At 34.3% G+C, this 24,208-nt stretch overlaps 1 protein-coding gene across 1 annotated transcript; it reads right to left on the reverse strand.

The window, feature by feature from the left end:
• Positions 1-21,818: 21,818 nt before the first annotated feature.
• LOC107889896 (secreted RxLR effector protein 161-like) lies at positions 21,819-22,931 on the reverse strand. Its single transcript, XM_041076112.1, has 4 exons — positions 22,927-22,931; positions 22,593-22,676; positions 21,978-22,263; positions 21,819-21,905 (listed from the first exon to the last, which is right to left on the reverse strand). Exons 1-4 carry the CDS (start codon positions 22,929-22,931, stop codon positions 21,819-21,821), a joined length of 462 nt encoding a protein of 153 aa, XP_040932046.1.
• Positions 22,932-24,208: the final 1,277 nt, after the last annotated feature.

The following is a 24,208-nucleotide window of genomic DNA, read 5'->3' on the forward strand; positions in this document are numbered from 1 at the left end:
GTACAATTGGAGTGGATGATTAGGCAAATTTTTGCCTTGAAACAGGTTTTTTTTAGGGTTAAATTATGGAACACATGGTTTGGGACGAGGGCTGTCACACAACCTGGCTACACGGTCGTGTGTAACTTATTATTTCAAGTTAGTGAGATACATGGGCTAGCACATGGCCTGTGACACGACCGTGTGTCGTAAGTTAGAGAGTTACACAGTTTAAGACACGGGCTGGGACACGGCCATGTGTCCCTTTGTTCGAGCATCACATGGCCTAGCCACACAGTCGTGTGACCTCTGTTTCCAAAAATTGCTACTTTTTCCCAAATTTTCTGATTTGTTTCAAATTAATCTCGAATAGTTTCTAAACTATTTTTAGGGCACCAAAAGCCCGATTTAAGGCCCAATTGTATTTTTTTGATAGGTTTGTAATAAGTTTTAAGTAATTGTTATTAGTTGAATGTATTATTCTGATTTGTACTGTAATGCTCTGTAACCCTAATCTGACGTCAAAGATAGGTTAGGGCTGTTTCAATCATCGTGTACACTCAAGTAGCCCATTAGTCTTACCCTAGGCTCAAATGGGCCTAATGGGTCATCGAAACACCTAAAAAATAAATAAACCACTTCTTTTACCAAAATAAAACTAAAATGTAAAACTAATAAAAATAACATTAATTTATGTCGAAAACAAGCTCATTAAGTACTGGAAAGAACCTATTTTGCAACCACGAATTGTGCAAACAATTTTAAAGTAGATATTAACAAGACCTATGATAAGGTCTTATGATTAAGAAAATGAGTTTTGATCCAATTTGGGTTGGGTAGATTATGGAATGCGTTAAATCAGTTTCTTACACTTTGCTTGTGAATGGTAAACCTAGTAGAAAACTTTTACCGAGTAGGGGTCTGAGACAAGGGGATCTTTTGTCCCTTTATCTCTTTCTGTTTGCTATCAATGTTCTCTCTAGGAATCCTATTAACGCTGTCCAGTTTAGTCAATTAAATGGGATTAGACTCAATAGGTGTAATGGCCTAAAATTCACGGGCATTGAAAAAGTGCAATATCGGGCCTTCGTCTTAGTAAATCGAGTTCAAAAATAATTATTAGAAATATTTATGAGTCTAGTGATGTGTTTAATTAGATTTAAATTAGGTGAATTTAGCTCAATTAAAAATAATTAGGAAAAAGGACTAAATAGAATAATGTGTAAAAGTTTAATTATAAAGTAAAAGAAATAAGAAGAACTAAATATGTAAATAAGCCAATGGCTTAAGATGAAGCGGTAATACTTGGAAAAATCTTAGATTTTTCTTGATTTATATTATAAAAATATTATTTAATTAAAACATTATAAATTATACTAATTAAAATTAAGATATTATATTAAAGGAAATAAATAAAATAAAGACAATTGTATGGTAATAAAATATACATGTGTAATAATCATATTTGTACAATTGTAAATTAAATACTTAATTACTTTTTATTTAAGTAAAAAGATTTTTATTATTTGTTATAATTATTAAGTTAAAAGATATTTATTAATTAAATAACTATATTATAAGATTTTTGTATGATAAATAAATTAAAAATTTGCCAAATGGATGGTGATGATATTGTACAAATGTATAAAAATATATGTGTACAATTGTAGTACTTATATTTGTTATTGAATAGATATTTATTATAGTGTATTATTATTATTATTAATTTATTAAATTATAATTTATATTAATTATATTATGAGATTTTTATAGGATGAATAAATAAAAATATGAAAAATGTATGAAAATGGAATGGTACATGTGTAAAATATGAATTTAAACATTTGTATTATAATGATATATTTTCTTAAATTTTAAGTAAAGATATTTATATATTATATATTATATTATTATATTAATAAAAATCTATATTAGTTAAATGTTAAAATAATATAAAGTAAATGAAATAAAAGAAACAAAAACATAAAACAAAAGAAACAAAGAAACAGAGAGCATTCGAACAGGGGAAGGAAAGAAAGAAGAAAAGAAAGAAAAAGGAAAAATTCAGGTTTGGAAGCTTTAAGCTTTAATTGGTAAGTTAATTAAGTCCTTTTCTTTTAATTTTGATGTTTTAGAAGCTTTAGAACAAAGTTTTGTTGAAATTAAGTTGAGGTTTTGGAAGTTTTTAGGTTTTTGAACATAGTTCATGTTGAATAATATAATGAATTAGGGATTTAATTGAATGAATTTTAAGTTAGAATTGATTAAAGGATTAAATTGTAAATTAGGCTATAAGTTTTGTGTTGTAGGAATTAAATTGAAAAAAAATTTAAATTAGGGTTTTATTATGAGCATTAGATAATTAAGTAGAATATGGAAGGATATTGAATAGAAATAAAGTATGAATTGAGTTAGAAAAGTAAATGAGTAATTAAGATTAAATTGGAATTAGGGTATAAATTGAATAGAAACTCAATTATTATTGTAAAATTAGTGCTGTAATTAATAGTATAATTATTTAATTTTCGTAGCTAATAAATAATTCGAGATATTGACACAAAAAAGGGAAGGAGAAGGTCATCGAGGAGTAACTATGAAATTCGGGTTTGTATTACAATAATTCAAATGATTTATTTATTCATTAAATGTTAAATTAATTTATGTATATGGTAAGTAAATTATAAGGTAAGTGTTATTGTTGAATTGAATGAAAATTGAGTTGAATGATGAATATGTATTGAAATTGAATTGTATGTGGATTGAAATGGAAAAGTATATTGAATTGAGTTGTAATTAAATTGAGAATGAAATTGAAATTGAACAGTAATATGGAATACCCTATTAACTAGTCGGGCTGAGTCGGATATAATTGGCATGCCATAGGATTTGGAAGAGTACAGGATTTATCGACTTTGCCGATCAAGCACTTTATGTGTCGTATTCTAGGCACCTCGTGTGTCATTTCAGACACTTATGTGTCGTATACTGATCACGTACTATGTATTGTTTTAGGCACAATGTGCCGTACTAATGAACTTGGGTTGGAATCCATGTATCTGTCAAAGTCCGGGTTTGTTAATAGGGTGAACAACTAAAATGAGAAATTTAAAATAAATTGATTGGTTATATTATTGAAAATATTGAAAGAAATAAGAAAGTTGAATTATGGATTGAAATTGAGATTGAAAATGACAGGCATGAAGTTAATGTTCATGTAATGATTGAAATTGTTACATGTGATATGTGATGAAAATTGAAGAATAGCTAAAAATTGTATTGTTATTGTTAATTAAAGAAAGTTTAAGAATGAATTGATATTTGAGAAATTGGATAGTTACATGCTTGGTAATTATAATTCTTTATTGCTATTATAATTTGAATTATGGTAATACCACTGAGTAAGGAATACTCAGCGTACGGTTGTTTCCATGTGCAGGTTAATAGGAGTCCAGTGTCCTGGTCCAGCATCCGAACGATCTCGACTCCAGCATCAAGATTTTGGTGATGTTTTCTTCCTTTAAGTGAAAGTGGCATATACATAGGGATTATAATGGTTATTTTGGTATGTTATATAAATTTTGTTGTAAAGAAAGGTATTTGGTGTTTTGATAATTAAATTAGTGAAATGGTAAAAATTGGTTATGGCATTGGTATTGAATTGAAATGGTTTGAATAGTTTAATAAGCTAATTAGAAATGATAATAGGGCTTTCATTAATTAAGTTGTTAAGTCAATATGTCAAGTATGATTTAAGTATATTTGAGTATATAAATGCATTGGTTGAAATACTAGAATTGGTTTGGTTGCTATTTGAAATTTGCAGGGAATGTTAAATATTTATAAAGGGGTTATATTGAATTAAAAAAAATTTACATGAGCTTATGATTATATTATAATATGTTTGTTATTTATTTAAGAATTATTTGTAAATTGTCCGATATGTTCAGTAATGCCTTGTAACCTTGTTCCGATGACGGTTTAGGGTTAAGGGGTGTTATAGTATGTATTCTCCTATTCTCACACGAATATTCTTTGCAGATGATTCTTTATTTTTTATGGAAGCTAATCCTTCAAATTGCATGAAGCTCTTTGAACTGATACAAGAATATTACGATGCATCAGGAAAATAGATGAAATAGGAGAAATTAGTAATGATGTTTCGTAATAACCCATTTTAAGTGAAATCGAAACAGTGGTTTTGGGACCAGAAATTTGATGTGAGAATAATTGTTTTATTATTATTATTTTAATATCTACAGCATGTTAGTATTATCGTATAAACAATTTTTTAAGAAATTTTACCATTTACATGCTTAACTTGGTAAAAAGGACTAAATTACAAAAGGTGAAAAACTTGAGTTCTATAAGCTAAAGGGATTTAATAGTTATGATATTAAATGTTTAGAGGGTTTATGTTGTAATTATACCATAGTTATAATGAGTGGAAAATTATGGACATTATATATGTTGTTTTTAAAGGTTAATTAAAAGGTTAAATGTGTAATTTAGTAAATAATGTTAATTAATTAAAGAAAAGACAAAAGTATCATCTTTTATGTTCATCTTACACCGAAATAAGCTAGGAAAACACCATTTTTGATGCTTTGAAGTTTCGGCTAGCTTGGTCCATGCATGTGTTCATTTTTTAGGTTAATTTTTAATGATTTTTATGTTTTCGCGATCGTTGTAGCTTAATCTAGTTAGCTCGGGGACTAATTAGTGAAACTATTAAACTGTTAGGGTTTTTCCATTGATGAATTTGTAAGATTTTTGATGTTTTATGGAAGTAAATGGTTAGTTGTTCGTAAACAACAAACTTTTGTTAAGTGATTTTTCATGAAATTGGTAAATAGGGATTTAATTGGAAAATAGAAAACTATACATGATGAAATTGTGAAATAAATGAAATATAGGACTTTTTAGGTACCTAATTGATATTCGGCTAGGTGAGTTGAGGTTGAATTGTATGAATTTTCATTTTTATGAGCTAGGGACTAAATTGAAAAGAAATTTAAAAGTTTAGGGTCAAAAGGGTAATTTTGTAAACATATGAATTTGGATTGAATTGAATAGAATATTTATTAAATTGGTTTAATTTATTTATTTAGATCAAGATAAATCTCAGCTGGATCTAAATCGAGGAAAGGCAAAAATCGCGGATTAACCAATTGTACTCCTACGCGATAGTTGTCAAAGTAAGTTCATAGTAATTAAATTATATCATTTGATTTATTGATGCATTTGTTTTTTATAATCATAAGTAGTTAATTATTATATAATTATATCCTTGATTGCACTTACATGCCCTTATTTTACTTCGGTACCCTTGATCGCACTTACATGCCCCTGTTGTACTTCGGTACCCCTGATCGCACTTACATGCCGTTGTTGTATTTCGGTACCCTTGATCGCACTTACATGCCCCTGTTGTACTTCAGTATTCCTGATAGCACTTTTAAGTCGTGGTTACATTTCAGTAGCATTAGTCAAATAAAATAAAAGTTCATGCTTTTAATGTGAAGTTAAATGAATTGCTATGTACTTACTAAGCTTTATAAGCTTATACTTGTTTGTGTGTCGTTTTGTAGATTGCTTCTGCTGACTGGGGATAGATCGAAACTTTGGCTCACACTATCCATCTTTGTTAGTAGCTTTTGAACTCTTTTGAGATTGTGGCATGTATATGTTGCTACAAGTATATATGTATATGTGTCTAGTTAATTTTGGTATAAAAATTAACTACTAAGTTATGTGTTTGGACCCTTTGTTTCTAGGTTATATATGTATCTTTTTACTAGATAAAATGATGTGGATGCAATCACTTATGAATGGTTTAATGATGATGAATTTAAGTTTTTATGCTAGCATTTATGTTTGAGTAGGTGTTTGAATAAATAAAGATGAAAGACTAGTTTAAAAATGCATGTTATAAAGGTTATGTGATATGTCTGAAATGTGGTGATTTGGTATCTTTGCTTTCAATGGCATAAGAGTCTATTAGTGCTAGTAGTGGAATGATACAGATGGTACCTTTTTGGTGTTTGGTTGTTTGGTAATTTAAGCGGCATTTGACGAGGTAAGCTTAGTTTTAAAAGTAGTGAATACTATGGTAAATTTAAATATATGGTTGTACATGTTTTGATATTGTAATTGAGGTGCCTTTAGGCATATTGGTTGGATGTGTATACAACTTATTAGGATTGCTTATTACGCTTGGTTTTAATGCAATTTGAATGCTTGTATATATGTTCAAATTTGGATGTAGGTTTAATGCCAAGATGGGTGAGAAAAATGGCTTGTAAAATGACCTATTTTTGTTCACATGGGCGGAGACATGGGCGTATGTCTCAGCCGTGTGTGATACACGACCAGGTGGCACGGCTGTGTGTGACACACGATCCCCTGTAGCTTTAAAATGGTTGCAAGTTAGGCTGTTACATAGCCTAGCACACGGACTGGCACACGAATGTGTGAGGTTACTTCGAAGGGTACATGGCCTAGCACACTGGCGTGTGGCTTGGCCATGTGACTCAAGTCAATAAGTTACATGGGCACAAACACAGGCTAGGACACAACTGTGTGTCCTTACTTCGAATGGCCACATGACTTGAGACACAGGTATGTCTCTTGGCCGTGTGACCCCTACAGTGTTAAAAGTTTTCATCATTTTCTGAAAAATTCTCTAAGTTTCTGATTTAGTCCTGATTTGTTTCTAACGCGTATTTAGGACCTCGAGGGCTTGTTTAAGGGACAATATGCATGCTTTGAATTGGTTTTAAAGTGTTTATTGATATTATTTGAAAAGTTGATATTTATGTTCGTTTGATTTGAAAACTCCGGTAATACTCCTTAACCCTACTCTGAAGACGGATACGGGTTAGGGGTGTTACATATATTGGTATCAGAGCTAGGATTAGTCGATTCTAGGACTAACATAGCGAAATAGGAATTAGTATATACATGCCAAATATACCTGTGATAGTGTGGTGCTTTTGATTTGTTATAACAATTTGTTTCTTATATATTCAAGATGTCAGCAGAGTCAAATCGAGCTATAGTTAACGAAGCTAAAAGTAATGTTCAAGCTTTGAATCTAGAGGCAAGTAACAGTGCTCCTAATCCTCAATCGGTTGGTGATGAAATGAAACATATGTTTGTGGGAATGATGAACCAATGGTTCAACGAGTTTAAACAAGCAAATATGGCTACTCCGCCTCCTCCACCCCTTGTTGTGCCCCCTCCGGCACCCCTAAATACTACCACCCCTGTACCGATGTTGGTTACTCTAGTATCTGTAGATAAAGTTTGAAAATATGGAGCAGAAGAGTTCAGAGGTACGGTAGATGATGATCCGCCAAAAGTTGAGTACTGGTTGTTGAATACAAAGAGAGTTTTGAAGAATTACTATGCACCCCTGAAGATTGTTTGAGATGCACGGTGTCTTTGTTGAAAGACGAGGCATATTTGTGATGGGATACTTTGAGTACAATGGCATCAAATGATAAAATTGATTGGGACTTCTTCTAGAGTGAATTCAAGAAAAAGTATGTTAGTAGATTGTTTATCGATCCGAAAAAGAAAAAAATTCTCAAATTAAAGCACAGAAATCAGACTGTAGCTGAATATGAACGAGAATTTGTGCAATTAAGTAAGTATGCTCGTAACATTCTATTGATCGAGGAGAAAATATGTATTAGATTTGAAGATGGGTTGAACGATGAGATTCAGTTGGCTGTAGTAGCACTAAAGTTACAGGAATTTGTAGGACTTTCCAAGCGAGCACAGAAGGTTGAAAAAATTTGTAAAAGTAAATGACAATCAGATTTAAGATTCAGTGACTATATTAAGAGAGGGTTGATCAAGCCTTCTTAGTTGTTTCCCTCAAAGAAATTTAGAAATGACACAAGTCGGTCAGCTGCTTTTTCAAAATTTGTTAACCGAGACAAAGCAATTTCCAAACAGTCAATGCTCTAGCGACAAGTGTTGGAAGTGTAAGAAATGTGGAGAGAACTATCTTGATGTGTGATGACTGTAATAAAAGACATTTTGGTGAGTGCCGATCAAAATTGGGAGCTTGTTTCCGTTGTGGAGCTACCGACCACTTTCTCCATAATTGTCCTAAGAAGCAAAGTGATTTTGGGAATCAATTAAATAAGCTCGAAGTAACCTCTCATAAGGGTAAAAGATCTGAAAGTGCTAGAAATACTACTCCCTGTAGAGGAAAAAATAGTGAGATGAATGAATGGTCAGAAGCAAGAACATCGGCTGGAGCATATGCAATCCAAGCTCGAGAGGAAGCTACAGCTCCAGATGTTATTGCGGGTACTTTTTCTCTCTTTGATATTAATGTATATGCATTGATTGATCATAGATCAACTCATTCGTACATATGCGCTACATTAGTAGACAAAAAGAAAATACCTATTGAATTCACTGAATATCTTGTTAAAGTTACAAATCCTTTGGGTCGGTATGTTCTAGTTAATCAGTTATGTAAGTCTTGCCCACTGAAAATTCGGGGTTACGACTTTTCCGCTAGTTTGATGCTGGTACCTTTTGATGAATTTGATGTGATTATGGGAATGGACTGGTTAAATCAACATAATGTTATTGTGAATTGTAGAAGAAAATATATTATGCTTAAATGTCTGGATGGTAAAAGAGTCCGAATTGAATTAGACAGACTGGACGTTACATCTAGTACGATCTCTATTATGAAGGCACATGAATATGTTAGAAAGGGTTGTGAAGCATATGTTGCTTATGTAGTTGACTCCAGAATCTCGAAAATAAAACTAGCATAGGTTCCAGTGTATGTGAATTATCAGATGCGTTTCCAAAAGAGTTACCTGGGCTACCTCTGACTCGGGGGGTTCAGTTTGGAAGCCGAGAACATCCCCAATTCTATATCACCATACATAATGGAACTAATAGAATTGAAAGAGTTGAAAGCGTAGTTCCAATAGTTGACAGATAAAGCTTTGCTCGGTCCAGGTTTTCTCCTTGTGGTGCTCCTATTTTATTCGTTAGGAAGAAAGATGGATCTATGCGGTTATGGATCAATTACCGACAACTTAACAAAGTGAAAATAAAGAACAAATATTCATTGTCGTGTATTGATGATTTATTTGACCAGTTGAAAGGTGCAACAGTATTTTCAAAGATTGATCTTCATTCTAGCTACTATCAATTGTGAGTTAAAGATTCGAATGAGCCAAAAACTGCATTCAGAACTAGGTATAGACATTATGAATTTTTTGTGATGCCGTTTGTTTCAACCAATACACCTGCAATGTTTATGGATCTGATGAACAGAATTTTTAGACCGTATCTAGATCGATTTTTTGTGGTTTTCATCGATGATATATGCACGAAATGAATCAGCATGCTGGACATCTACGAATTGTTTTGCAAACTTTACAGGAAAAATAATTATTCGCTAAGTTTAGAAAATGTGACTTTTGGCTACGAGAAGTTTGTTTTCTGGGACATGTTGTGTCAGCCGATGGCATCAGAGTAGATCCGAGCAAAATTTTAGCTATTGTTGATTGGAAGCCTCTAAGAAATATATCTGAGATTAGAATTTTTCTGGGACTAGTTGGATATTATTGAAGATTAGTCAAAAGATTCTCGATGATAGCTACACCGATGACACAACTATTATAGAAAAATGTGAAATACAAATGGCCTGAGAAGTGTCAGCAAAGTTTCGATCAGTTAAAAGCATGGTTGGCTGAGGCACCCGTTCTAGTTTAGCCTGAATCAAGTAAAGAATTTGTGATTTTCAGTTATGCATCTTTAAATGGATTAGGTTGTGTTTTGATACAGGAAGGCAAAGTAATAGTTTACGCTTCCAGACAGTTAAAGTCACATGAAAAGAATTTTCCGACACTTGACTTAGAGTTGGCAGCTATCGTGTTTGCATTGCAAATTTGGCGACACCATTTGTACGGTGAGAAATATCATATATTTACCGATCATAAGAGTTTGAAGTATATGATGTCACAAAAAGACTTGAACCTCAGATAGTGCAGGTGGCTCGAACTATTGAAAGATTATGATTTGTTCATTGATTATCATCCAGGTAAAGCAAATGTAGTTGCTGATGCTCTGAGTAGAAAGTTTTTATTTTCTTTACAGGATATGAATACGCAACTAACATTATCTGATAATAGTTCAATCTTAGCCGAGTTAAAAGCTAGACCGATGTTTCTACAGTAGATCTGGAAGGCTCAGAAATGTGATGACGTATTACAAGCTAAATGAGAACAGAGTGAGTCAACTTCTGATTCTGAATTACATATTGTATTTGATGATTGCTTATTATTCAGAGGCAGAATTTGTTTACCGAAGAACCAGAGCTCATTCAGAGGATCTTACACGAAGCTCATACTGGGAACTTGTCTATTCATCCAGGAAGTAATAAGATGTACAGTGATTTGAAATAAATGTACTGGTGGCTGGGAATGAAACGTGAGATTTCTGAATTTGTATCGAGATGTTTAGTATGTCAGTAAGTTAAAGCTGAACATCAGGTACGTTCTGGTTTATTGCAGCCAATGGTGATATCGGAGTGGAAATGGGATCAAGTTACTATGGACTTTGTATTAGGTTTACCCTTATCCCCGAGAAAGAAAGATGCCATTTGGGTTGTCGTTAATCGTTTGACAAAGTCAACACATTTTATTCTGGTACGTACAGATTACTCCCTTGAGACATTAGCTGAGTTATACATTTCTGAGATTGTCAGTTTACATGGGGTACCAGTTTCCATCATCTCGAATAAAGATCAGCAGTTTGCATCACGATTCTGGAGAAAGTTACAGGAAGCTCTAGGTATGCAGTTACATTTTAGCACTGCATTTCATCCTCAAACCGATAGGCAGTCTAAGTGAGTAATACAAATCCTCGAGGATATGTTTCGTTGATGTGTATTAGAATTTGAAGGCAACTGGGAGAAATATTTACCGTTTGTTGAATTCGCATACAACAATAGTTCCCAATCGAGCATAAAGATGGCACCGTATGAAGCTTTGTATAGTTGTAAGTACCGAACTCCGTTATACTGGATTGAGCTCAGTGAGAAAAATATACACGGGGTTGATTTAATTTATGAAACTGAAGAAAATATAAAAATAATCTGAGATAGTTTGAAAGCAACTTCAGATCGTCAGAAATCATATGCGGATCTTAAATGTAAAGACATAGAATTTCAAGTTATTCTTGAAAGTATCACCTTGGAAGAAACTTCTTCAATTCGGTTGCAAAGGAAAGCTAAGTCCGCGATTTATCGGGCTTTATGAGATTATTAAAAAGATCGGACCAGTAACGTATCGATTAGCTTTACCGTCAAGGTTACAAAAGATCCATAATGTGCTTCACGTGTCTATGTTATGACGGTATTGATCAGACCCTTCGCATGTTATCTCACAAGTGGATGTCGAGATTCAGCCTGATATGTCGTACAATGAAGAACCAATCAGAATTTTAGCTCGAGAGGTTAAAGAATTAAGAAATAAAAGCATGGCTTTAGTGAAAGTTCTGTGGCAACGACACGGTATAGAGGAGGCTACCTAGGAACCAAAAGAATTTATGGGAAAACAACATTCGACCCTATTTACTGGTAAGATTTCAGGGATGAAAATTTCTTTTAGGAGGAGAGAGTTGTAATAGCCCGTTTTAAGTGAAATAAGAATAGTGATTTTGGGACCACAAATTCGATGTGAGAATAATTATTTTATTATTATTTTAATATCTACAGCATGTTAGTATTATCGAATAAAACTTTTGTTAAGAAATTTTACCATTTACATGCTTAATTTGGTAAAAGGACTAAATTGCAAAAACATGCAAAACTTGAGTTCTATAAGCTAAAGGGATTTAATAGTTATGATATTAAATGTTTAGAGGGTTTATGTTGTAATTACACCATGGTTATAGTGAGTGGACAATTATGGACATTATATATGTTGTTTTTAAAGGTTAATTAAAAGGTTAAATGTGTAATTTAGTAAATAATGTTAATTAAACTAGAGAAAAGAAAAAAGTATAATCTTTTATGTTCATCTTGCACCGAAATAAGCTAGGAAAACACCATTTTTGATGCTTTGAGGTTTTGGCTAGCTTGATCCATGCACATGTTCATTTTTTAGGCTAGTTTTTAATGATTTTTATGTTTTCGGGATGTTGTAGCTTAATCTAGCTAGCCTAGGGACTAATTTGTGAAACTATTAAACTATTAGGTTTTTCCATTGATGAATGTGTAAGAATTTTGAGGTTTTGTGGAAGGAAATGGTTAGTTGTTGATATACAAACAACTTTTGCTAATTGATTTTTCATGAAATTGGTAAATAGGGATTTAATTGAAAAATAGAAAACTGTAAGTGGTGAAATTGTGAAATAAATGAAATATAGGACTTCTTAAGGACCTAATTGATATTCGGCTAGGATGGGTTGAGGTTGAATTGTATGAATTTTCATTTTATGAGCTAGGGACTAAATTGAAAAGAAATCTAAAAGTTTAGGTCAAAAGACTAATTTTGAAAACATGTGAATTTGGATTGAATTGAATAGAATATTTATTAAATTGGTTTAATTTATTTATTTAGATCAAAATAAATCTTAACTGGATCTAAATCGAGGAAATGTGAAAATCGTAGATTAACCAATTGTACTCCTACGTGATAGTTGTCGAAGTAAGTTCATAGTAATTAAATTATATCATTTGATTTATTGATGTATTTGTTTTTTATAATCATAGGTAGTTAATTATTATATAATTATATCACTGATCACACTTATATGCCTTTATTGTACTTCGGTACCCTTGATCGCATTTACGTGCCCCTGTTGTACTCTGGTACCCCTGATCGCACTTACGTGCCCCTGTTTTACTTCGGTATCCTTGATTGCACTTACGTGCCCTTATTGTACTTCGGTACTTCTGATAGCACTTTTAAGTTGTGGTTACATTTTAGTAGCATTAATCAAATAAAATAAAAGTTCATGCTTTTAATATTAAGTTAAATGAATTGCTATATACTTACTAAGCTTTTGAACTCTTTTGGGATTGTGGCATGTATATGTTGCTATAAGTATATATGTATATGTGTCTAGTTAATTTTGGTATAAAAATGAACTACTAAGTTATGTGTTTGGGCCCTTTGTTTCTAGGTTATATTTATCTTTTGACTAGATAAAATGATGTGGATGCAATCTCTTATGAATGGTTTAATGATGATGAATTTAAGTTGTTATGCTAGCATTTATGTTTGAATAGGTGTTTGAATAAATAAATATGAAAGAATAGTTTAAAAATGTATGCTATGAAGGTTATGTGATATGTTTGAAATGTAGTGATTTGGTATATTTGCTTTCAATAGCATAAAACTATATTAGTGCTAGTAATGGAATGATACAAATGGTATCTTTTTGGTGTTTGGTTGTTAGTTAATTTCAGCGGCATTTGATGAGGTAAGCTTAGTTTTGAAAGTAGTGAATACTGTGGTAAATTTAAATATATGGTTGTACATGTTTTGATATTGTAATTGAGGTGTCTTTGGCTATATTGGTTGGATGTGTATATAACATAATAGGATTGCTTATTATGCTTGGCTTTAATGCAATTTTAGTGCTTGCATATATGTACAAATTTGGATGTAGGTTCAATGCCAAGATTGGTGAGAAAAATGGCTTGCAAAATGGTTTATTTTCGTCCACATGAGTAGAAACAAGGGCGTGTGTGACACACGGCCAGGTGGCATGACCGTGTGTGATACATGACCCCTTATAGCTTTAAAAAGGTTGCAAGACACACGGCCCATTGTAGCTTTAAAAGGGTTTGAAGTTAGCCTGTTACACGGCCTAGCACACTGGCGTGTGAGGTTACTTCAAAGGGTAACGGCCTGGCACACTAGGCGTGTGGCTTGGTGTGTGTCCCAAGTCAGTGAGTTACATAGGCACAGACATGGGCTGAGACACAGCCATGTGTCCTTACCTCGAATGCCCACACGGCCTAGCCACACAACTGTGTGACCCCTGCAGTGTTGAAAATTTTTATTGTTTTTTGAAAAATTCTCTAAATTTACGATTTAGTCCCAATTTGTTTCTAACGCATATTTAGGATCTCGAGGGCTTGTTTGAGGGACAATATGCATGTTTTGAATTTGTTTGAAAGTGTTTATTGATATTATTTGAAAATTTGATATTTATGTTCGTTTAATTTGAAAAATCCGATAATGCTCTATAACCCTACTCCGACGATAAATACGAGTAGGGGTGTTACATGTTTAGTGCTTTGCATCCAATGAGTTGCAAGATCAAATTGAGAGGATTACCATCATGCGAATGGTTGACAATCTAGGGACATACTTAGGTATTCCAACATTGTGGGGTAAAATAAGAATGGTTGCACTGAGTCATATTTAAGATAGGGTTGTAAGCAGATTGAAAGTTTGGAAACAACATACTCTTTCACCAGGAGGAAAAGAAGTTATGATAAAGTTTATTGCTTGTGTAATTCCAACTTATGCTATGTTGCTTTAAGTTCCCAAGGAAAACGTGTTCTGAAATCACTTTAAGCCTTGCGAATTTTTGGTGTGGTGAGAAGTTGAATGAAATGAAGATTCATTGGTGATCATGAGATTATCTCACAAAATCTAAAATGGAAGGAGGGCTTGGGTTTAAAGAACTTGAAATGCTTAACTTGGATTTGTTGGAGAAACAATACTGGAGGTTGATATGCAAACCTCATGATTTATGATCTTGGATTTTACAGGGCTTTTATTTTCATAACAAGGTTTTTCTTGAAGCAAGGAAAGGTCTAAGGGAATGTGGGCTTAAAGTAGCTTGGTTGAAGATAATGAGTCAATTAAGAATGGGAGTATCCGGTAGGTTTTTAAGAGGGATAAGGTGAATATTTGGTATGACAAATAGGTACATGAGGGTATTAGGAGCAGCAACTAAAAACAGTTAGAATACAACTGGTTTCATAATCAGTTATCAGATTTGTTAGAGTTTGTATAAATACTTGTAGCTTGTATATCAATTTTAGACATGAAATATATCTTGAAATGTTCTGATGTTCTTTAGATTTCTAGTATGGTATTAAAGTTTCTAAATCTTTTTGCTCTCGCGTCTCAGAAAGTAGTCATTCTAGTTGATGATAGTAGTTTTTTGGCCTGGAAGTAGCAAGTTCTTCTTGGTATCAAGACTCATCAACTTCAGTCTTTTATTGATGGAACGATTATTGAGCCACAGCGCATAATCGTAGATAGTGATGGTGTTTTGCTTGAAAATCTAGTATATGTTCAATATGAACAACAGGACTTTGCTCTCTCGGCGTGACATCTCTCCACAGTAAGTGCCTTACTCCTCAATCAGTTAATTGGATGTTCTTCATCTTCATATGTTCTATGGGAAACTTTGACAAGAATATTTGGCACCTAATCGACAACCAAGGCTATGCGATATCGGTCTCTTGTCCATAATTTCAAAAAGAATGATCTTTCCATTTCAGCGTATCTGGATGAAATAAAACATCTTTGCGATTCCTTAGCTGGATGTGGTCAACTTTTGTTAATTGAAGAGTAATAGTCAGCCCTTCTCAATGGTCTTCCTCTCAAGTTTGATCATGTGGTCTCCATCATCACCACAAGTCGGGTTCCTTTTGATCTGCAAGGAATTGTGACATCTCTACTTGAAGCCGAAGTAAGACGACATACTCATCTTTCTCAGGTTAGTTTCTCAGCTAATTTTATTAAAGCAGATAAGGCGTCTTTCACTTTCTCGAATCTTTCTAGGCATGCTGGTCACCTGCCACCACAATCATTTCGGTCGACTCGAGGCTTTATTTTTTTCACGAATAGGGTCGTGGTTGTTCTCGGTCTCAGTGTTAGATTTAGGGAAAAATCAGACTTCTAGCTTATCAGTGTTACTATAGGTATGACTCCAGCTATGATGAAGCAAATGCAAACCCCGGTGTTTATGTGGGATCCAATGCTATTTGTTGCATATTCCCATCCCTATTGTTATAACCTGTGATATATTTGGGGTGTAACAAGTTTTGCTAATAAGGTCACTGCCTTTGGTGGACATAGAAAACACGAATTACTTGATTATGCTGGAAGGCCCCTCCATTTTTCTTCTTCGCACTTGCATGTGGATTTTATAAAGAATGCTCTTTTGACGAGGAGAAACTGGTTTTCGTGCCGGTATAACCATCGTCAATCAGGGCCCTAGTTATGCTCCATCTTTTGATAGCATAACCTTTGTAAACTTGAAGCCCTAGTTACACTTCAACCCGAGATGGTATAATCATCGTCAACTTGGACCTTGAGTTGCACAGCAATCCTGGTATCTCAGGTGATGGTGTCATACTCACACTACAGGTGAAATTTGTAGGTCACCAAGTTTCATGACATCACCATGATCCTAAACACAACTTAAAAACTATACTATTTCTCCCTCAAAGTGAGAGAAAAATAAATATTTAAACCCTGAAAAATTCAACACGCAAGAAAATAGAAAAAAATTCATTTATTGTATTAAAGGGATGGGAATATGCATTTATATAGAGGATGGGCCAGTGTAAAAAGGGATATTTTTTTATCATGGGAATCCAGGGTTGCAAGGGCTCAAAGGCAGAAGCAATAGAGTTCATCATGGTTGAAATGTTCAAAGAGAAAACACGCCTTGTAGGAGGTTGGGATAGAGTTTGACTCTAAAGATGCTTTTGTAGTTCTATCAAGCAATATAGCATACAACTTGGCATCAACTTCACCGTTACATACTTTCGGTTTAAGAAATCTAAGGCAAAGTTCACAATGCCTAAAACAGGGTTTCCATACAACATCATGGCAGGAAAAAGTCATCGTTTTGGATGATCCGAAAGTTTACCATGCCATATACATGTGTTGTAGCTGGTATGGACCACCGTGACCAACTTCAACTCGAATTCTAGCATATTTTCCCGACATTCTACTACGTATGGTAACCCAATTTATTGTTTTTTAGGCATGTCGAATGATCATTCGAAATTAGATTCAGATATGATATCTAACTTTATATTACCAATGACCAAAGCCAGTTCTAGGATTTCGGTCCTTGTTTTGATTGCACACATCCGCAGTGAGTCTGATTACATAATTTTCTACCAAAAGGCATGGTTGGCAAAACAAAAGGCGTTGGAGAAGATGCATAGTAGGTGGGAGCAATCCTACAACGAATTAGGCAATGGTGTCAGGTATTGGAGCAGTACGTACTAGGTTCCATAATCGAGCTGCAAACAAAGCCTGTGTATTACGACGACCGTTTGGTCCCTCAAAAACTAGTTTTCTACCTTTTTTTTTTTGGATTTTCAAGCAATGTGTAACTGCATTGCTGTACTGTAAGCTACTTGTCCAAATTAATGATACATTCTTGTACGGAAGATACAAGCTTAAGTTGTTAATAGTTGTTGCACAGGATGATAATCGAAGAATCTTACCAATAGCTTTTACAATAACTTCGGAAGAATCCATTGATGATTGAGTTTTCTTCTTAACTAACTTGAGAAGGCATGTTGTGTCGTAGCCCAATGTGTGCATCATTTCTAGTAAGGGCACCAGAATACAGGCCACTTTTGAAAAATGTTCAAGCCTTTGGAATCGTGCACACCGTAGGTATTATTTGTGTCACATGAGGTCTTAGACTGTGGGTCGATACCATAAAGGTGTGGAGCAATGACATGTCACTAACATGGGTACATTGTGCATAGAATTGGTTTCCTATAAAAAAGTTTGACATACATTTTGGATCGCTTTTCTTGAATGTGTTGTTGATTGTCATTGATAGGGTACGAGCTCGTCCAACATCGATTCCATGAAATGTTAGAGAGATTATGGGTTGTAAACCAACTGGAAGTGCAGTACCTCGATGGGATACCTCTAGAGAAATGGACATAGTCATATGACGGAAGGCAAGATACGAGCACATGACCTCAAACTAGCAGAATGCATTAATTCTGTACTAAAAGGGAGGTGTCATTTTTTGATAACCTAGGTGGTCAAGGAAACATATTTCTAATTAGCAACCTTGTTTCCAAAGCAGGTTGAGACATACACGGGATAGCTAAAAGGCGACCATGTTTGGTGTGAGTTGGTGCTAAAAGATATTAGGGAAAATGTAAAAATCACAAACTCAATGACTTTAGTTTACTACTCGCAACCAAATCTTGTATTCAGGGTTAAGCAGCCTTTTAGACCCAACCGTGGAGTTATCAATGGAGCGTACCGTGCAGACCTCGTACAAATGGCATGCAACTGTGGGAGATTTCAAGCACTTCGTTATTCATGCACACATGCAATTGCTGCATGTGCCTCAGAACGTATAGATTGCATGACCTACGCATATATAATGTTTGGAAATTTTAATTCTCACATGTTCCTAATTTAATACTTAAAATAACGTAAAGAAATAAAAATTAATAAATAAGAAAACATTAAAATCAACACAAATTTAAACGAGAAGCCCTCTTTTAGAGTCAGAATAATCCATATCGCTACCTAGAAGAACTTCCAGCTCGTCTTCGGAACTTTGATTCATGATTTGATCTTCCATCGAGATTTATAAACTACCACCCTCAATTGATTCCATTGATGTGCCTTATCTTCGACTGATACGGCATCCACATTACGAGCCATTTGACACCAAATCTGAGCTAACTCTAAAATGTGTTTTGAGGTATTATTACCTCAAGCTTCTTCATCTCAATGTCACATGATGATCTATTAACTCAAGATTTGCCTCCATAATCAAACGAGAATGAGACGAGAAAGTGTACCGACTCACCTACACTTTCACTTAGAACCGGTTGAAGCTCTAAGTTAGTTGTTAATTCTACCTCTACCTCTACGTCTACGTCTACTGGTACGTCTACTTCTATGTTAATTGGCTCAGAAACACCTTCGGTCATATTCAATTCATTCTTATAGTCATCGATTTCAAACTCTTGCTGAACTTTATCTTCTAATTTATCATGGTCGATGATTATATAAAGGTTCTCATCATCAGAGATAGGAACATCATGCATGACCTCTTCCATTGGAGTATTTACTTTGCATCTCTGTCAGAGTAGTTCTATCATTATCAATATTTGATCTGACATAATCTCTAATCGAGTAGATATAGATTGCATAATTGATTCACACGAAGATATCTCATGCGAATTACAAGAGAGCTTATTTGGATATTTGAGCATATCATTTTCTTGGTCATAACTCCACTGGTTCGTCAAAGCTCTGTTCGAGCAACTCGATCTCTTGTCAATTTACCAATTATCACTCCCACTACATTCATCACTAGACTCATTATACCACTTGTATTCATTTTCAACAAATTCATGCATGATTAGATTAAATAGTTCACCAGACAATTAAAAAATAACAAAAAGTTAAAATAATAAAATTTTGCACAATATCTAGCTCGTTTATCTTTCGACTAGTATCATTTTACAAAATAACCAATTCTGTGGTGCCCCAAACCCAATCGAGACAGCCCGATCTGAGTTTCAAACGTACCCAGTCGGGACAGCCCGATCTAAGTTTCAAACGTCTCATTAGCCACCGAAGTGACTTTACATATAAAAGACCACAAAACAAGCCAACCAACCAATCACACCTCACAATCTATTCAAGGAATATTTAAAAACCTAAAATAATGCTTTCGTTACGCTACTCTGATCATTAAATCAACAACAAGACTAATTCATAATTAAATATTTAACAGGCACTAACTCCAGAAACTTCAGTTAAACAAGCACGCATGCCATAAGGTATTTCTTTAAAGGCTATTCTTGAAAGGGTTTTGGAAACCATTTTATTTAAGAACATATGATTAGATTTCAATCGTAATATAGTAAAATGTTGGAAAAACTCCATTTCACAAGGTTTGAAAATAGTATTGTAGAAGTATACGTGTAATTTTTGTTTTGGAAGATTCATTAAAATATCATGCAAAACTTCATAAAATCATCATTTAATTAGTTCACAAGCTACTAACAATTTATGTAGTTTGTCCAATTTTACATTTCATGCATACTAGGCACATGATTATTTTCCAAAACATACATAAAAAATTTTGGTCTTACCGTGATGACAAACGGCTCTTCCACCTGTACTTACAAGTTAGTCGAACAATTAGTCAAAACATTCATCAAACATTCATAATCCACCATTATATCATATAACTAAAACCGTAATAAAAGTTTCAAACCAACCAATTAAAGTGTCCATAATGTCCAATTACAACCCAACAATGATAACTAAGTCTAATTCTAAATACCATAGTTTGGTCTCATATTGCCTTCCTCATTTGGATTTCGAACACATCAACATACCCAGGTGTAGCCTTGTTTTAGATCACTTAAGTGACCCACTTCCCCACCTCTTCAAAGCTAAGTCTCTACAATGTTATAAAAGAGAGTGTAAGCTTATTGAAGCTCAGTAAGTTCTCAAATATACTATAAGTAAACACATCAGTTAGGTTAAAAGTAGGCATACTATAATGGTTCACATATTCTTGCAGCTCGCACAAAATAGTGACTCACATGACATAACAATTCTCATAAAATTAGTTGTTCACATAAAATATCTGTTCTCATTAAACAATAGTTCATACCACATCATAACTTATATATTTTAAATAGTGATAAATTGGTATCTTGTGATGAAACATATAAGTGGACTTTATCACCACATATTGGATAAACGTATCTCCTTATAACACCTCACTATTGACTCAAAGAGCCCTACGTTGTCTTTGATAGAAGTGTAGCACAAATGCTCACACTGTCCAAACACTCCACCACTCAAGAGCCTTACGTTGTCTCTGGTGAATGGAGCTATGCTCTACATTCCCTTGCCTCTCCAACGATGTCTCCAAGGTACAATGCCTTATTGTAATAATAAGGGTGAGTACTCACAATCTTATGGCATTCCAACTATATCCAATGGTTCCAAGAGATCACAATGCTAACATATCATTTTAACACATTCATAATACTTAGTATAATAGGGCTCATAGTTAAGCAGAGCTCACACATTATAACACAGTTCACAATAAAGCATGGTTCATAGGTACTATAACATGCACACAACATAGCTTACACTCATAATCATGGTTCACATGTCATTCATTTCATAGCTCACATAAATCATAGTTTGCACAACTTATTTCTTTTATAATCTACACGCAATAGCTTATCTGACATACAATAAAGCTCAAAATCTCACAATACATAGTTTGGTAAATTAATGCAATTCACTATATTAATACAATTTGCCATACAAGGCTCTAGTACCATGGTTCGCATAATAACATGGGTTCGCACATAGCACGTGTAGAATATAGGTCATATGATAATAGGGTTCGCATATATAGTAGGGGTTTACACATATAGAGGGTTCGCACAAATGGAAGGTTTGCACATACAGAGGGTTTGCATATATAACGAGTTCACACATATGGAGGGTTCACACAAATGGTGGGTTCGCACATATGGAGGGTTCACACATATAGAGGGTTTGCACAAATAAAGGGTTTGTACAAATGATGGGTTCACACAATGGCTTGGCTCGCATAAAGGTATGGCCCGCATAATGGTAAGGTTCGCACTATTGTATGGCTCACACAATGGTATGTCTCGCATAAAGGTATGGCACTCACAATGGTAAGGTTCGCATAATGGTTTGGTTTGCACAAAGTTAAGGCTCGCACTATCACATATAGGGTCGCATATTAACATACAAGGTTCGCATGCTGCCTACTTGGTTTTCATTCAAATCACATCAGACCTTTCTAAGTCAAATTGCTAGATTAACAACTGCAACAGCTGCAATGTACTCTACTTCTGCTATAGATTGAGCAACAGTTTGTTGCTTCTTTGAACTCTAACAAAACAACTTTGAGCCAAGAGTGAAGAAGTAACCAGAAGTGCTCTTCATGTCATCAATGGATCCTACCCAATCACTATCAGAATATCCTATTAACTTGAGCTCTTTTGCCTTCTTAAACTTTACTCCATAATTCAAAGTCCCTTTTACATATCTGAGAACTCTTTTAGCTGCTTTAAAGTGAACAACATCGCAACCATGAATGAATCTGGACAGGAGCCTAACAGCAAACATAATATCAGGCCTTGTAGCTGTCAAGAAGAACAAACAACCTACCAGGCTACTATATTCCTTCTCATCAACTCTTTCATGGTTTCCATTGTTGGTTAGTTTTTCACCTTGAGCCACAGGTGTGCTACAATTTTGCAGTTTGACATGCAAAATTTGATTAGAATCTTCACAGCAAAAGTCTGCTGGCTTATGAAGATAGCTTTATCAATCTGAATTACTTTCATACTAAGAAAATATGTCATTTTCCCTAAGTCAGTCATCTCAAAAACATCCTGTATTTGCACTTTAAACTTATCAATCGGCTCACCCTTGCTTCCTGTTACTAACAAGTCATCCACATAAAGTGACACAATCAACAGGGTTTTATTCTCTTATTTCTTCATATAAAGAGTAGGCTTACTGATACTCTTCTCGAACCCAAGCTTAGACAGGTATGTATCAACCCTATTATACCAGGCCCATGGTGTCTGTTTTAGACCATATAAGGCCTTTTTCAGCTTGTAGACCTTGTCCTCTTCACTAGGAACCTGAACCCTTCTGGTTGTTCAATAAAAAATTCTTCCTTAAGGAAGCCATTCAGAAAAGTAGACTTGACATCCAGTTGATGCACTCTTCAACCCTTTTGAGTTCTTAAGGCAAACAAGAGCCTTATCGTGTTTAACCTTGCAACAGGAGAAAATGTCTCAATGAAGTTGATCCCATACTGTTGGTTGTATCCCTTCACCACAAGTCTTGCCTTGTCTTTGTTTAGAGAGTCATATCATTGTACTTGACTCTAAACACTTACTTCATACTAATAATGTGACAGCCCAAAGTTGACCCTAGTCGGGAAGTGGTTTCGGGACCGTTAAACCGAGTCACTAAAATGTTTGAATGTGATACTTATTGTCTAGAATATGTAATAATGAATGTGTGAAAATTTCAAGCTTCAATTTGGTTGATTTCATGTGAATTTAGTTAATAGGACTTATGTGAGAAAATTCTAAAATGTGATAGGTCAATGTGTGAGGACCTATTAGTGCATGTGGACAAAGGGGGGGACTTGCATGTCAAATTTCCCCCCTAATGAGTAGTGGCCGGCCATGACAAGGAAGGATGGGCAAAACATGTCATGAAACATGTTTTGTTAGTGGAAGAATAAAATAAGAAGTATGGGTAATAAAGAAATGGAAAACAAAAGAAAAAAAAATTGTGTGTGTAGTGTTTGTCCCCCCCCCCATTGTCGTGAGCTCAAGAGAAGAAAGGAGAAAAGTTTGTGTTCATCCTTTCTCACCTCCATTTTAGCCTAAATTAGAAAGAAAAACAAAGAAAAAAATTTCTCATCCTTTGGTTCATCCTTGGCCAAAAATTTTAAGGAGGAAAGAAGAAGAAAGGTGAAGAGATTCGGCCATGCATGTAGCTAGGCCAAGGTATGTTTAATGATGTTCCATGAGATGCATGCATGTTTTAGTTGTTAGCTTGAGTTCTACCTAGCCCATGGTCTAAATCTTGCTATGTGATGGAAATGGCACTTGACCATGGATGCATCATTCTTGGTTGGTGTTTGATGTTGTGGTGATGAGGCATGAGGATGAGTTAAGATTCGGCCTAGGTGGAGGTTGTGTTAATGCCATTGCATGCAAAATATGAAGCTTGTTAATGATGCATGTGATGATGGCTTGATGATTCTTGAACCTCCTTTTTAGCATTTTTTTTTGTGTGAGCACATATGTGCATTGGTTGCTAAATGGAGAAGAATCGGCTAGCAAGATGTGTGCTAAGGCCGAATGTAACTTTGCATGTTAATGAGCAATGCATGTGTTAAATTGATGAAAAGGGGGAGGATGCTTTACTAGTGTGTATATGTGTGTATTAAGTGTTGAAATCGACCCCAAAAATGGACATGCATATTCGGCCAAGGGGAAAGAAATTAGCTAATATGTTGTGTTGATGCATGATTTTTGCATGTATGAGACTTTAATGTCTAATGTATGAATATGGGCTAAGTGCCTTGTGTTCATCTTTTGATGCCTAAAATGATGAAATCAATTTATTTGTTTGATTAAGCTCAAGAGCAAAGGGGAAATAAA

This window comes from Gossypium hirsutum, chromosome A09, assembly GCF_007990345.1.
Source record: "Gossypium hirsutum isolate 1008001.06 chromosome A09, Gossypium_hirsutum_v2.1, whole genome shotgun sequence".
NCBI classification, from domain to species: domain Eukaryota; kingdom Viridiplantae; phylum Streptophyta; class Magnoliopsida; order Malvales; family Malvaceae; genus Gossypium; species Gossypium hirsutum.

Excerpts from the sequence above, each read along its gene's own strand:
- LOC107889896 (XM_041076112.1), bottom strand. Across the intron at positions 22,264-22,592 it reads AAACAGACACCATGGGCCTG|CACACCTGTGGCTCAAGGTG; the intron begins GTATAATAGGGT and ends GCAAAATTGTAG. Across the intron at positions 21,906-21,977 it reads GATATTCTGATAGTGATTGG|AGTTCAAAGAAGCAACAAAC; the intron begins GTAGGATCCATT and ends TTGTTTTGTTAG.